This window comes from Catharus ustulatus, chromosome 4 (genome assembly GCF_009819885.2).
Source record: "Catharus ustulatus isolate bCatUst1 chromosome 4, bCatUst1.pri.v2, whole genome shotgun sequence".
NCBI lineage: Eukaryota > Metazoa > Chordata > Aves > Passeriformes > Turdidae > Catharus > Catharus ustulatus.
The window spans coordinates 15,688,525-15,703,042 of NC_046224.1; the positions used below are offsets into that span (position 1 = coordinate 15,688,525).

Consider the following 14,518-nt stretch of genomic DNA (forward strand, 5'->3'; position numbering starts at 1 on the left):
ATATTGACTCTTGTTGTCCAAGAGGAGAATTAATCCAATCTGTGTTTTATGATTGAAGCCAAAATGTAAAGGTTAATTTTTACAACTTCATTTTGAAGCAAAATCTCTTTGTAATTAAAGATAAAAGATTAATCTTCAGTCTAATGTTTTTCCTTCCATGAGGACTTGTATTTTCTTAAATAGCTACAAAGGACCAATAAATTTCCTTCAATAAACACTGGTTGCAATTTTTTGTTGGGTTATGTGTGTTGAAAATGTATTCATCCAAAGCAATTTTTAAGTATTACAAACAAAGTATAGAACAAGAGGAGAAGACTGGTTCTATATAAATAACTCATCATCTGCTCATAAAAAAAAGCTTTGTAAAAAGCCATGAGATGCAGGGAGAAAATAAAGGCAACACTCAAAAAATCAGAAAAATGCCCTTGTCCGCTCAGGAAAGCCAATGACACTAGTTGGCCATGTATCACAGACAAAATGCAAAAATAAGAAAGTGGCTGGAAATTAAAGAAAAAAGCCATTCACCAGTGCTATTTGACCACGATCAGCAGCTGCACTCATGCATTTTGAAGGACAACAAGCTCTCATGGGCCACCAGGGAACCTGTCTCACCAGCAGAAACCAATGTAAGGTCTTTCAGTCTTTTAGAGATTCATGTACATGGAAAGCAGTGAAAAGTGTATTTTATTCTGTAGTCACATGTCTAGTAAAAATTACTCTTTCATGCATTATCTCGTCCTCTCACCACTACCTTCAATGGGAGCCACGTGACAAAAAGCACAGAACAAAGCAAGAGTGTTATAAGGTGAAGTTTTCCATATTAATTTCAGTTCTAACAAAACTACATTTAGTGTACCGTTGAGTACAAGAAATTAAGAAAACATGACAGAAATTGTCTCTTCCTTTGTTTCTAAATCTCAGGACTTCTGAAGCCTGAATCATAAGACTTACGTGCAGGTCTGCATTTGTGCCTTTCAAAATATCTTCCGTGGGTGAATCAGGGACACAATTTATATTAGATCAAATAAGAACCAACACATCAAAAAACAACCTTGGCTTCTGGGTTGCTGAAGAACCATCCATTCCCAGGTTGAGCAGATGCTGATGCTGCAACATCTCAGAGGAGGAGGCCAGGCTGGGCTAACAGCTGACATGGAATTTTATGGCTGTCTTTAGTGCTTCTTCAAGGTGGGGCAACACAGTCTGCTGAGCTCAGAGCTTTGTTACATTATCTCAGGACAAGGCAAAAGGGCTGTCAGCTCACCCGAGCTAGAGAATATCAATCATCTGAAGACGCCCTACTAGGGAAATCAAGACAAGCAAAACTCCCACACTGCAAATTTTGCTTCTGATAATCAGGGTAGGATGATCACACACTCCTTTTCCCAGGCCAGTCCTTTGGATGCCATCCCGATAGTAATGATAGTAAATACAGCCTCCATTTACATCTCTTTAAATCCTTGCCCAAATGAACACTCAGTTTTGTTTTTCAGCAGCAGGAATGAGATAAAGAAACAGTTTCAGCATGCCAGGGTGGCTGGGACAAAGCCAGCTACAGCTGTGGACAGTCTGTGGCACATGCTTACATGGAGAGCAGAGGCTGGCACAAAAGGAAGAGCAGCCAAGCAAAAAGCAGTACAGCCTATGGTGGGAGGAATGGATCACTCACCCTAGAAAGAGATGTAAGTGGAATTTATTCCTGGCCCAAGTTTCCTGCAAATGCACACAGCATTACTTTTATCTTTTTTCTCCATGCAACTTACCAGGAATACCCTACAGTTTTTTCTTCTATTTGTTATCAAAATACAGAAGTCCTAGCAAAGGTTCAAAGGAAAATATCAGATTAATAAAGGTATTTAGAATGATCAAAATGCAGATGAGCACATAAACAAGTAGATCCACTTTTCAGATTTGGTGCACAGCTACTTTCTACCTTATATGAGCTGATAACAGAAAATCTGTTGGAAGAAATCTTTTCAGCTTTGTATTTCCTTGCATTGTTCGATTGTTGTAAATATCAAATGGTAATTAAAAAAAAAATAAAGTCATTGCCCTGAGTTTTATTTTATTTTTTAACATTATATGTTCTGGTGAACATACAAATCCAAAAATCTGTAAGGTCTTTATGCCTGTTCTTTCAGGTTGCAAGATTGAGAGCACACAGCTGATGCATTTCCAGAGGCCATTATTATTTCTGTAGTGAGTAGTCCCTGTTGATTTATATCCTCTAGTGTCCTCAGAGAATGCAGTATTGAAATGAAAATAGATCCATCTCATGAAGTTGTACTTACATAATTTCAATTAAATTAGTGTGTGGGTAATGGATAAGAGACTTGGATTGTAATTACCTTCTTCAACTCTGCCTTGGAAGTATATGTTCAAAGAACCAAACAAATTGTCAATATCTATACACTTGTAGAGTAACATGAAAGTTTAAATCTGATACCAAATTATCCTGTCTACTTTAGGCTAGATTTAATGAGAAAATAAAGTGCTGAATATATTCTGTCAATACACACTGTTGTTTGCATTTTGACTGCAGGGTATAGATCCATTTGGTTGAAGTATTACTCATGTTAATGCATGAACAATTCTTTAATGTAATAAAACAGACCTCCAAACCAATTTTTATCCAAGAGGCAATAAAGCCACCTCAAGGGAAGAGGATCCTGCATTGTGAAGAAAACACAAAAAGGGCTGGAGAACATTTACGTTGAGATCCATCACAGCAAAACCCCCAGAAATCTTTTAAAGCTCTTTACAAAAGAGACTACAAGCTGATTTTGACAGGCTACTTTTTTGCCAAGTAACTGCAGACTACCAGTTAGTTAGATGTTAGGACTGACTTTAAAGGCTTTTCTTGCTTGCTTATTCTCAGACAAACTGATGGCCAAGAAAGTTCAAGAGCATCATGTCATTTACTGTATATGACTTAAATAATAAGGTAGAATCTTTGTAGGTGTTAATATCTTTCATTCAGATTCTATCACAAACAACTTCCTTTTACTGATCTTTGCTGTAATTGCATGCTAAGGTTTCTAGAAGACTTAATTTCTAGTAGGATGGACAATTTTTTTCCAGAAAGACTCTTTATTCACAAAGAAGTTGTAATTATAATACTATGATTTGAAAGTGCAAGAGGAATGAGCCCACCAGCTGGTGGTGGTGGTGAGTTTTTATTCAAAATCAAAGGCTTCCTGCAAAGTTAGCTGATCTGATAGTTGTTTAAAACAATGCCTAAAGTCCTCTAGCTTTCACACAGAGCGATTCCACGTATTAGAAAGTACAGAGCCCCATCAGAGCAAATAAAATTTAGTTTAGTCAGTAAAAGGACAAGAAAAGCAGGCTTCCTTACAGACTTCTCATTACCTGAATACCTTTATTTTTAATTCAACAGGAAAGGAAAATTCCTGTGCTCAAACTCCACAAAGAAACTGTATCTCAAGGCAAACACAGCCAACCTCTCAATACAACAGCAAGCCATTTGAGTTAGCCCCGGCTTTAGATATCAAGACAGTAATGAAGCAATTAAATTTGCCTCCAGAAGCATTTAACATCAAGGAACTCTACAGGAAACAGCCATATCATAAACTGCTCGGCCAAACCGAAACTTCACATGCCCTAACTACTATTAACATAGCAATAATCAAGGAGAAGCAAGTAAACTGCTGTGTGTATCTCCAGCCACTTCACTAGTAAAGATGAAAGCAGTTGTTATGAGAATTGTTAACATATTTATTTTGGTCTTATTTTTCTGTCAGCTTGACTTTAAAAGTCAAAAATTGATGTTTCATGTACAAGCTACCCAGCATACTCCTCACAGTGTGAGTATCCATGCATACAAGGTACACAGACCTTGTTCCAGCTAAACAGAGCAGGGTGCACAGGTCTAGGTAGATAATATTTCTTCCTTATAGAAAGAAGTTTTGTGAAGACTTCAATTATATTAATCATAACTTCTTTATGTGCTGAAAATAAAGCCAGGGAAAACCAATCTGGGATGCCAAACTCTCACATCTCTGTAGGTCAGTAGGTTAAGAGGCTGTTGTGTTGTGAGCTGCACATATGAGCATAAATTATATGTATCTGCACAACTGGAAGAGGAAAATGAGGAAAATTGTCTTTGCACAGATGTAGCAAATAGATCATAACAAGAGAGAAAAGGTTCCTAAGAGTAGAAGTAATTAATCTCTGCAAAAGCTCATCTAATGAAATGGCAAATTCATTACCACTTGACTGCTTTAAATAGAGTGTGTTTTCAAAAGAGGAGCTCCATTTCAGTTTCAAAATGTTAAACTCTACAGGATTCACTTACATAATATGGAAAGTAACTTTCTGCTTGGTAGCAGTCCTTAGATAGTTTTGTGCCTTCCTGTCAGGCAAACAGCCAGACCAGGCCACTGTAATGCTACCCTCCTCTTCCACCCTCACAAAATTTAAGTAACATATATTTTATAAGCAGTATAGGAGGGAGAAGTAAAATTACTAGCATTTATCTTGAAGCGAACTTAAAGCTTCTCTCAGACAACAGCCGTTTCAGAATCCCAAATATATTTCCTTAATTCTTAAGAAAACTGTCAGCACCTAATTTCTTTTTGGTTTTAAACAAACTATTCTTCTTCCTTGTTCCAGAAAAGAAGGCAGAAAATTCCATTCTAGTGATAATTAAGGCAACAAAACTCACTGTTACTCAAGCAAATGTGCACTGATACAGTTTTAGCAAAGATACATACAACTCTTTACTGTAGACAACAAATAAATTTCTTTTCCTTTGATGTGTTACTTTTTCTTTCTCCAGGGGCTGGACCTGAAGAGACAAGGCAATGCCACAAGGCTTCTTGAGATTTTAAAGTAAGTTAGCAACACATTGGATTGGGTTGAAACTTCACAAATTTAGCTAGCAGAGTGGTTGCCAGGAAAATCAGCTCGAACACTGGTCATCCTGGCCTCAGTCCTGGATCTGAGGCTTCCCCAGGCCAGGGGTGCCCTGCCTGAACAGGAGTGCTCTGGCAAGCAGCTCACACTAGAAGGTGGTTTCAATGAGACATCTGGCAGATGAATTCCCATCTTCACAACTATCTCTAGCAAAATAATGCTATTGGTAACAAGTATGCAGCACTGTAGCAGCTCAGGAATGCACAGAGCAGCTGGTGAGAAGGAATCCCACACACAGCACACAAAATACCCTCACTGCCCTTCACCAGGACTATAGCCATGCTTGCTTGCTGCCACACACCAACAATGTGGTGGCATTTGATCAGCACTGACCCCAAGGGTGAAGAGTTACCCCTGAAATCAGTGATGCTCCCAACTGCCTTTCCTTTGTTCTTTTGAAGTGTGACATTTAAATTTCAGTTCAGCAAGGCAATGCCTTGAGATTTCATGGGAACACAGGAAAATGCAGCATGATTTACATGTACTAAACTTGCAGGTCTGAAGTAGTGCCCTAAAATTAGAGTCTTGCCAGCGATAATCACCATTCCTTTTTCATTATATTTTCACAAGATTATTCCTATGACAATACTTTTAGGAGGGTTGATATGAAAATGTCAAAATGTAGTCTCATTACAGAAGATGGGAATGTAGCTAAGGACATGAACTCTTGCAATTACATCTTTGAAAAGGCATACACTGCTGTTATTAATAGGAGTTCAAGCCAATTTGAATTAAATGCATGGGATATTAATTTACGTCTACTTAAAACCAGAATATAAAAGCACATGGGAAACATTACTTTAACAACATTTATTTTTTAAGATGCATCAATTCTGTATTATAAACCCACTAAAGTATCTGGGCAACTGACGATGTGAAAATCATTCACATTGATGAACGACATCAATGTTCTGTTTGAGATTGGATGGGAATCAAATGAGAATCACAGGAAAATGCATGAAAAAGTGATTTAAAAATATTAAATTTACAGGTTAAAGGGGGTTTAAAGTGGTCTCTGAAACAAGGCTGTAGCCAGGTCAGGGCTGGTTTCTCCTCCCATGTAACAAGTGAGAGGACCAGATGAAATGGCCTTAAGTTTAGATTAGACAATACAAAATTTTTTTTCATGAAAAGGGTAGTCAGGCTTTGAAACAGGCTGTCCAGGGAAGTGGTGGAATCACCATCCCTCCACAGGTTCAAAATGTGCATGAATGTGGCAGTTGGGGATATGGTTTAGTGGTTAAAAAGGTGGTACTGGGTTGATAGCTGGACTCAAACTTGTGAGTCTTGTCCAACCCTAATGATTGATTCCATAAAAATGAAAGCAACTCCTTCCTTATTTGTGACACACGGCTGTGTTTCAAGTAAGCTCACATTTCCTGAACACAGAAAGGTTATTTATTTACAGATGCACAGCAAAGCACTAAAACATTCCAACAAACCAGTTCACTGTCAGGTTTCAGCAGGATCATTCTGCCAGAACCTCCTTGCAGCTGGAGAAGACGTTCCCACTCGTGTATGGCAAGCAGCTCTCCCCTGTCACCGTGTACTTTAGCCAGCCACAGTGCTCTTCTAAATTCAGCAGTGCCCTCCAGCCCCCCAAACATCCACTCTCTGCTGCTCCTGGCAGCCTTGCATGCTCCCAGCCATGGCAGAACTGCAATGACAATGATCTGCAGAAATATTTTTCCTCTTGCTTCCTGCTCCTTGTATCCCAACTATCCGTGAAACTGAAGGAACAGCGTGACGTCCTGAGCATATTCTGAGATCAAGCAGAAAAACTGGCAAATTAAGGCCATTTTAGCTACACATGGCTAGGTAAATTAGCATTTCTGTCTCATAGAGATCCCTTTTGCATCCAAAAGGATGTTTGTTAGCAAATCCAATTATCTGCATCTATATAAAGCATACTTTTAAGAAGGATGTTTTTCTATAAAACATGCCTCAGGTGACAGAAAAATGTCACTGAATTGAAAATAAAAGGCATGTCTTATCTAACAAGGGATAAGCAAGGAGAGCAAAGTTTTTCAGGAGAAAAAAATTAGGATGCTGAATATAGACAAAGTTTAAGATAATTAGAAGCATTTTCATGGACTGGGATTTACAGTTTTTCATTACACAAAAACTAGATGATGCATTTAAAAGACAGTATGTAGACTACTATAGGGCCAATAGACACTTGAACATTTATAGTTTATATGTGCATTGCACAAATAAGACTGAATATTTTAGAAAATCACCATCTGTCAGTCTCAAAAGCATAATTACTCTGCTTTTCTCAATTTGTCCTTCAGGGTTTTTTCTTCTTAGACCAAGACAAATGGAAAGAATATGAAAAGAAAATAAGAATACAGTGAAATTTAATAATAAAATACCCAAAGGAAATTTGTTAATCTGCTAAAAACAACACCTTTACACAGGATTTCAAGTTTCATTTTGTTCTCTTAGAGCAGACATGAAAATTTCACAAACAGAAAAAAATGCTGGAAAGACACTTTAAAGATGAACAAACTTGTCCTAGTAAAACTTAACATTCTATATATATTTAAAATTGACAAGGATATTATAGCTAAATCAGTTACTAAAACAAGCAACTAGCCATGAGAGAGCCTGAAGTTTTCTAATTATCAGAGTGCTGCTGGAACAACATTATGATTTCAAGCAGCATTGCACTAAGCACTTGGTCACTCAAGAAAACAGCACAGGACTGCCACCTTGTGAACAACAAAAAACACCAGAGCTGCATTAACAGGACAAAATTCAACTGCCCCCAGATACTATAGAATACTTTTTCCTTATTTTCTAAGAAGTAATCCATCTTGTTTATCAACCCTCCAGAAAATTAACAGGTAAAAAATATTTCAGCATCACTTATTATTATTATTATTATTAGCAAATCCTTACTAATTTTGAACATTAACATGTACTGTCAAAGAATTTAAAATGAATGAAATATAGAATGCTCACAAATAGCAGTTCACAGCATAAAGAATTATCAAACTTCCTATATTGCTGAATAACATATTTTTAACTACAAGAAATAAATAATGTTCTATTGTTTGTATTTTCCCCTACTTCAAAACAATTCAGCCATGCTGTGACTGTTCAGCTATTTTTATTGTTCCAACAGTTACTGAAAAATCATCTCATTTCTGAGAAAAAATAAAAGTGATCCTTTTTTCAAAGCAGCCATTATAGAAATACCAGCTATGCTATTTTTGTTTTTACCTCGAATACGTCAAGAAAATTAGCATGATTTTATTCTAGATTTATAACTAATAAAATTTACAAGAAATCAACATTTTAAAGCTGTTGTAAGAAATTTCATTGACACCTGCTGAGAATTAACCTAAAGTAAGCAATTACAGTTCTATTGAATCTATTGAAGACCTTGGCAACATAAAGCAACATAAATATAGCCCTTTCTGCATGTCTTTAAGGAAAAGAGCTAATACATTAGAAACAACTACAATGGGAATATTTCAGGAACAAAACACTAAAATCCATTTTTCAATGGATTTCAAACATTGCTACTGCTATTTGTCGAAGTTCTAGAAAACACTGGTGGAATTTGGAGATCTTTCTTTACAACCAATTCTGATACAAACATAACCCCTCTGATTTCTGGACTGACTTGGCTAACATTGAGTATTACCTACAAACACCCTCAGGCTCATAGGCAAAAGTGAAAACATAGCTTTATTCTACAAATACATTCTCCTTTCATACTTCAGTAATTCATCAACTTCCCTCTTTAAATAAACTTTTATCAACTCAGCCTGCTTTCAAATGAGCAACATATATTAAGCATATCTGTACTTTTAAATTAAAACCTGTAAGTATAGTGATAAACTCCATTATAAAATATTATGGCATTTCACAGTTCTGGATGAACAACCCCAACAGGTTGCAGACATCTCTGTATGTGTAATTTTTCTAGTGTTTCCTGGCATGGAGCTCATTAGAAAAGTATTGTGCTCAATATTTTGGTGGACTTTTGGCATTCACTTTTCACAACAAAAAAAAATGTTTTAAAATTGTACATATTTAAACTGGTTCTTTCCACTTGAAACACAGCTGCTACTTCTGTTAAAAACAGGAAGCATGAACAGTCTCTCAACAGAGTTGCTCATGGATGGCATTTAAAACCAGTAAAAACAGACATGCTGGATGGAACACCTGAGGACTACACAGGGATCTTTGAAAGGAAATTTTTTTCTCAAGGGAATTAACATCTGCTCCCCTACATAAAACCAGGAAAACCCCTCAGATCTAAGGTACAAGTTGGAATACTAGACAGAGCCCCATGCCTTTCCATGTTACCATTCCAACTCAGTATTTCAGGGCACAAATGAAGCTGTACTTAAGCAGGCAAATGCTCTTTATTTTATGATTTTATTGGCATGGCATACAAAAACAAAATTGGAAGCAGAAGGCACACAGGGCTTCCCCTCCCAAATCTGTGATACTGAAATCACAACACAATATCCCGGACTCTGCCAGAGCCATGCTGGATTCTTCAAAAGCAATCTATTTTGGCTTTCTCTTGCCCCTTCAACTTGAAGAAGGAAACAGGGACTGATTGAAAAAGGCTTTCCCTACGGTACACACTGACAACAAATTACCAAGCTGTCAAAAGGCCAAGAAGCAAAAAGCAACCTGGCAATTATCTTCAATTCAATACAAACACAATACTCCTTGAAGAGTGGTTCGAGGGTTTCCTTAGGAGAAACAGAGTTGCAAAGGCATTGCTAGAATCTGAACTCACCACACCCATCACAGTGCCAGTGCAGGGAAGGAATTGGAGCCAGGACACGGATTTTCATGTTGTAACTGAAAACAGTAACAGTACTGACCTGAGTCTCTAACTCCCCAGTACTGTCCTCTTGAGAAACAATTCCAATTCAGAGTGACCTGAGTGGTGATAATACGACGTTTCACAGATTTGGCTGAAGTATTTTCATTACAGAACAATAATGAATTTGAAGAAGCTACACCGTATCTGAAGTTTTAGACAGCACTCTCCCCTGCCACACGCTTTAGCAATCAAATTGTTTTGAGACTTTATAATAAAGTGATTTACTGACAGGAACTATTACAGCCTTCATTTACCCTGATGATAATGCACACCACATGCTTTTAAATATATATACATACATGTATGTATATATACATTGCATTTTACTTTCATCAAACAAAATATATACATTCAAGTTCCGTTAAACATGAAAAATACTTAAAATAGATCAATAATGCCATTAGTACTTCACAAAGATTATAAATCAAAGATCTTTGAAACACTCAGTGCAATTCAGGAGTGCACTCAGAGTCGATTTCAGCACGAACCTGTGAGGACAGAACCACAGGACATAAATGCTCAATTATTTAAGAGGGCTGCAATCCATTGCATGTTGCAGTCTGACATCTGTAAACTACTCACTTTCCAACAGGTCACATTATCAACTGCCATTTATGTTCTATTGTACAGTAACACTTATTCCTCCAAAGAAGGTACATACACATAGCATCCACTGTGTTTCCTAAATACCAGTTTGAAATAAAATGTTCAAAATGCCCTAATGATTTAAGAGCCTACATTTTGCTTACAAAACTAATGTAAGCATTTACTCACAAAAAAAAATAATGAAAATTCAGTGAGACATAGGAGGCTTTGAAAATATTGTATTTTAGTAGTGGTTTATACTCTGGCCACCAGTAAACCTAGAAGGAAGTTGCCTGATCTGAGGAATAAATATGCACACAGATAAATAAACAGAAATGTTGAAAAGGTTGAAATCCTTCATTTCTAAAAGAAATCTCTGAAACATACTTATAAACTGTTATACCTTCAAGGCCATGTTATATAATATTTTAATATCATGAAAAGTTACAGTAAACATCTCCTTTATTTTACACTGATTACAGAAAGGTGTTCTCACATTTCCCTTCATATTGAATTTTTAAATTCTCATAAATTCAATATATGGAGTATCTTCACATTATAACAGAACTTGCATTTGGTTGCAACAATATAAGCAAAGCACTTTCTTCCTAGTTCCAACTAGGAAAAACAGTCCTTACATGATGCAAAACATACGTTTCATTCCATAGTCTAGTCCTGAAACAGAACTGTATTTTCCTACAGGTATAAAAATATAAAAAAAAGTCACCACATAAACCTCTGTACTTCATCACTATTTTCCCATTGGAATGTTCTGTTTAGAAAAAGATACAAAGTTACAGCATTTACTAAAATATAAAAAGCCAGCTCCAGAAGTTGTCTATACAGAGACAGCAATGGAATATTGAGCCTATATATTAAGAATGGTAAAATAAAGTAACGAAATTCTAGCAATTTCTGAGGAACTGTGACTGCTAATAAACATACAAAATACACTAAGATCCAGAATATTGATTTTGATTTTAGTGTATCAGCAAAACTCCAGCCAGCAAATATATAGAATGGAACTAACAGGTATTTTACAAGTTCATGTCTTTGGAACACTTTTCTCCAGACATAGAATGTATAATGTCTGTTATCTGCTAGTAAATACTTATGGGCATAGGTAAATTTCCAGATCAGGAATAAAGAGATGACAATGATTAAGCTATACTGCACAGGGTGCTTTCGCAATGACAAAAGGAATTTCCTGATTTTAGTGGGGGTCAATAAATGAGGGAACGAAAAAAAAACTGTAAAGGACAGAAAATAGAACAGCTGAGGAAAGTGCAAACAGGCTTCATGACTACTTCTATCACCAACAACTATACCACCATTGATGAAGACAAAAATAAAGAAGAGAGATACTAATGTGATGTATGGCCAAGTTAGAGCAGTAAGTGTAACTAAGTTTTTAGGTGACATGAGATATTGAACAAGAAACTGCAGCATTCTGGTCAAATTGGAAAATGATCCTTTCCTAGAAGAAATCTTTTCATCTTTCTTTTTCTGCAACTCAATCTTCCAGGCTTCATTTAGCTTCTCTGCAACAACATTTCCAGCACAAAAAACTGTCCATACAATATTCGTCTGACGAAACATGAAGCCACAAAATCCAAGGAGAGCAGAAGTTTTATGGTTACCATAAAGGCACATTAAATAGGAAAAGAGAGTAAAAAATACTGATCCTGGATCCGTATAATAAAGGAATGTAAAAAAATAAAGGGTGGGAAACATTGCAAGAGTTAACGCAGACAGTATTCTCTGGAAACCAGACACAGCCTAAAGAAGAAGAAGAAAAATACGATTAGACAACATCCAGTAAAATAAAATAGTGCATTAAAAGAAAACTAGTATAATTCTTGAGAATTCCATTAATGTAACATGTACTCTCTTTGTTTCCATTATTGCACAAATGCTACATTTTTCTTAAGCTCCAGCTACATTAACACAGTTACACAATGTTAAAATCCAAGTGAAAACATTACTGCAGGTGAGTTTAAAATATTGCAACAAAAATACACCAACTTCTCTCATATGTAATGTGTGTACATATTTGCGGCATTAAAATCAAGGTGGGAGCATAATTGCTGCCATACCTTAGATCAAAGTCTATACTAATGGCCAGAAGAAAATAAAAAAAAAAATTGGTTTACATCCCTGCAATCTCATAATTATCTGTGAGACATTCTGTGCCTCTGCTATCACCTCTTTTGAATCCAGTCCATAGAGAGCCCACTCCAAGTTTCCCATCTTTGACGCAGCTTTTATTGTTTATAATCATTATAATTCATGAGTCAGAAGGAAATTTTAAAAAAGGTAGGAGACCATGCAGTTAAAAAGTCTTCCCAATTATTCCATTCACTACATGACACCACCACAAATCATAAATCATAAAAAATGTTGTATGTTTCTGAATGATAGTGCAGGATGAAACAGCTCACTCATCACCTTACAAGAAAGAGGAATTGAGAAAACACCGAGGTCAAAGAAATGTCCAACTATCACTAAATGCTTAGCCTACTGTCATGAAACTTCTTACATTTATGTTTCCGCTTCCAAGTCATAAAATTAAAAGTAGAAACAATTTACTTAATCTAATCCTGTACAGTGTTATCATGTGCTTAAAAATGAAGAGGTTCCTCCAAAAAAATTTTCTTTATAGTAAAGGAATCCTTCAGTTATCAGGGAATAGGAAAAAAGTCTTTTAAGGTTAAAAGTTAAACTACTGTAACTTCACTAACATGAAGGTTTTTAAACAGGCCATTAATCACTGAAACAATTTATTTACTGCAGTGGTGGATGCTCCAGAATTTTAAATATACAGCATTCTTGTATCCAAGCTGAACTGTTATGACTTGGATGCATGGACAACTAGGCAGGTAAAAACTGGCTGGATGGTGAACTCTACCCAAAGAACAGTAACAACCCCAGTACCACAGGGATCTATACTGGGACCTGTCCTGTTTAATGGCTTTATCAAAGACAAGAAAGCATCAGGAGCTACACTGTGACCAAGTCTGGAGCTCACACTGTGTGGGCAGGACCAGGCAACTTGCTCAAGAGCACAGGTGTCATCCAGAGTGACCCACACAAGCTGGAAGAATGGGGTAACAAAATGTGATGAAATTCAACAAGGACAAATCTAAATGCCTGCAGCTGAAAAAGAAGAAATCCCCATCAATGACAGGCTGCTCACAGAGCAGCCGAGGAGCTGCTGTTCAAGTTTTGTGAGGACTTTTAAGCAATTCCAACTACATGAGCATTCAGACCTTTGGATAGTAAGTCTGCACACACTACTAACTTTTATTTCAATGAGACTTCTTGTAGTTATGTATAAGAATGAATCTTGCACCTTATGCAAGAAAAAAGATTAAAAAAATAGAGAAGGAGGATTGTGCTTTCTCAGTCAAACTGATGGTGGGACTCACAGGTTATATAAAACTGAGACCATCTCACACATGTGAAGGGAACATACACTGAGCCAAAGGTGCTTGTATGAGTGCATAAAATGATTTCACTTTGACCGTACCTTATTCTTCTGATGGATCTTGAACAGAAGCAAGTACAGTAAATAGAAGTTCCCAGCACTGAAGAGGAGGTTGATAAACCTGAGCATTCCCACAGAGCACACCACGCTTCCCGTCCAGCCGAGGAGCCAGGCCGCGGGCTTCACCAGTCCCACGGAGAGCAGGTACAGGCCGGGCAGGGTGGTGATCATGGGGTCCCACTGCCAAGGCACACACACACACACACCGCGTTACGGACCCGCTGCGGCACCGCTGCCCCTGCGCCCGGCCCGGAGCACACACAGCTCCTGCCCCCGCTGCCCTGAGGGTCCCCAGCCCTGTGCGCTGCTGCTCCCCCCGCCACAAACCCGCGTTCGGCCACCCCGACCCCGAGCGGCGGCTGCGCTGCCGCTGCGAGTCCCTGCCCGACCTGCAGGAAGCGGCCCTGGCAATAGGCCTGCGCCTGCGGGACGTGGAACACCTCGTCCATGTAGGGCCCGCGCTGCCGGCGGCTGACGGCCGCGAAGAGCAGGCACGACAGCAGGAAGGCGCCGCTCATGGCCCCCGAGAAGCCGTAGGCCTCGGCCCGCTCCATGCCGGCTCCGCGCCGGCCGCGGTGGGGCCGCCCTTCCGG

General features: G+C 37.9%; 1 protein-coding gene across 1 annotated transcript; it reads right to left on the reverse strand.

Moving 5' to 3' along the window:
- Nucleotides 1-9,298: 9,298 nt before the first annotated feature.
- LOC116995921 (putative Dol-P-Glc:Glc(2)Man(9)GlcNAc(2)-PP-Dol alpha-1,2-glucosyltransferase) lies at nucleotides 9,299-14,497 on the reverse strand. Its single transcript, XM_033059029.1, has 3 exons — nucleotides 14,315-14,497; nucleotides 13,908-14,105; nucleotides 9,299-12,157 (listed from the first exon to the last, which is right to left on the reverse strand). Exons 1-3 carry the CDS (start codon nucleotides 14,477-14,479, stop codon nucleotides 11,102-11,104), a joined length of 1,419 nt encoding a protein of 472 aa, XP_032914920.1. The 5' UTR covers nucleotides 14,480-14,497; the 3' UTR covers nucleotides 9,299-11,101.
- Nucleotides 14,498-14,518: the final 21 nt, after the last annotated feature.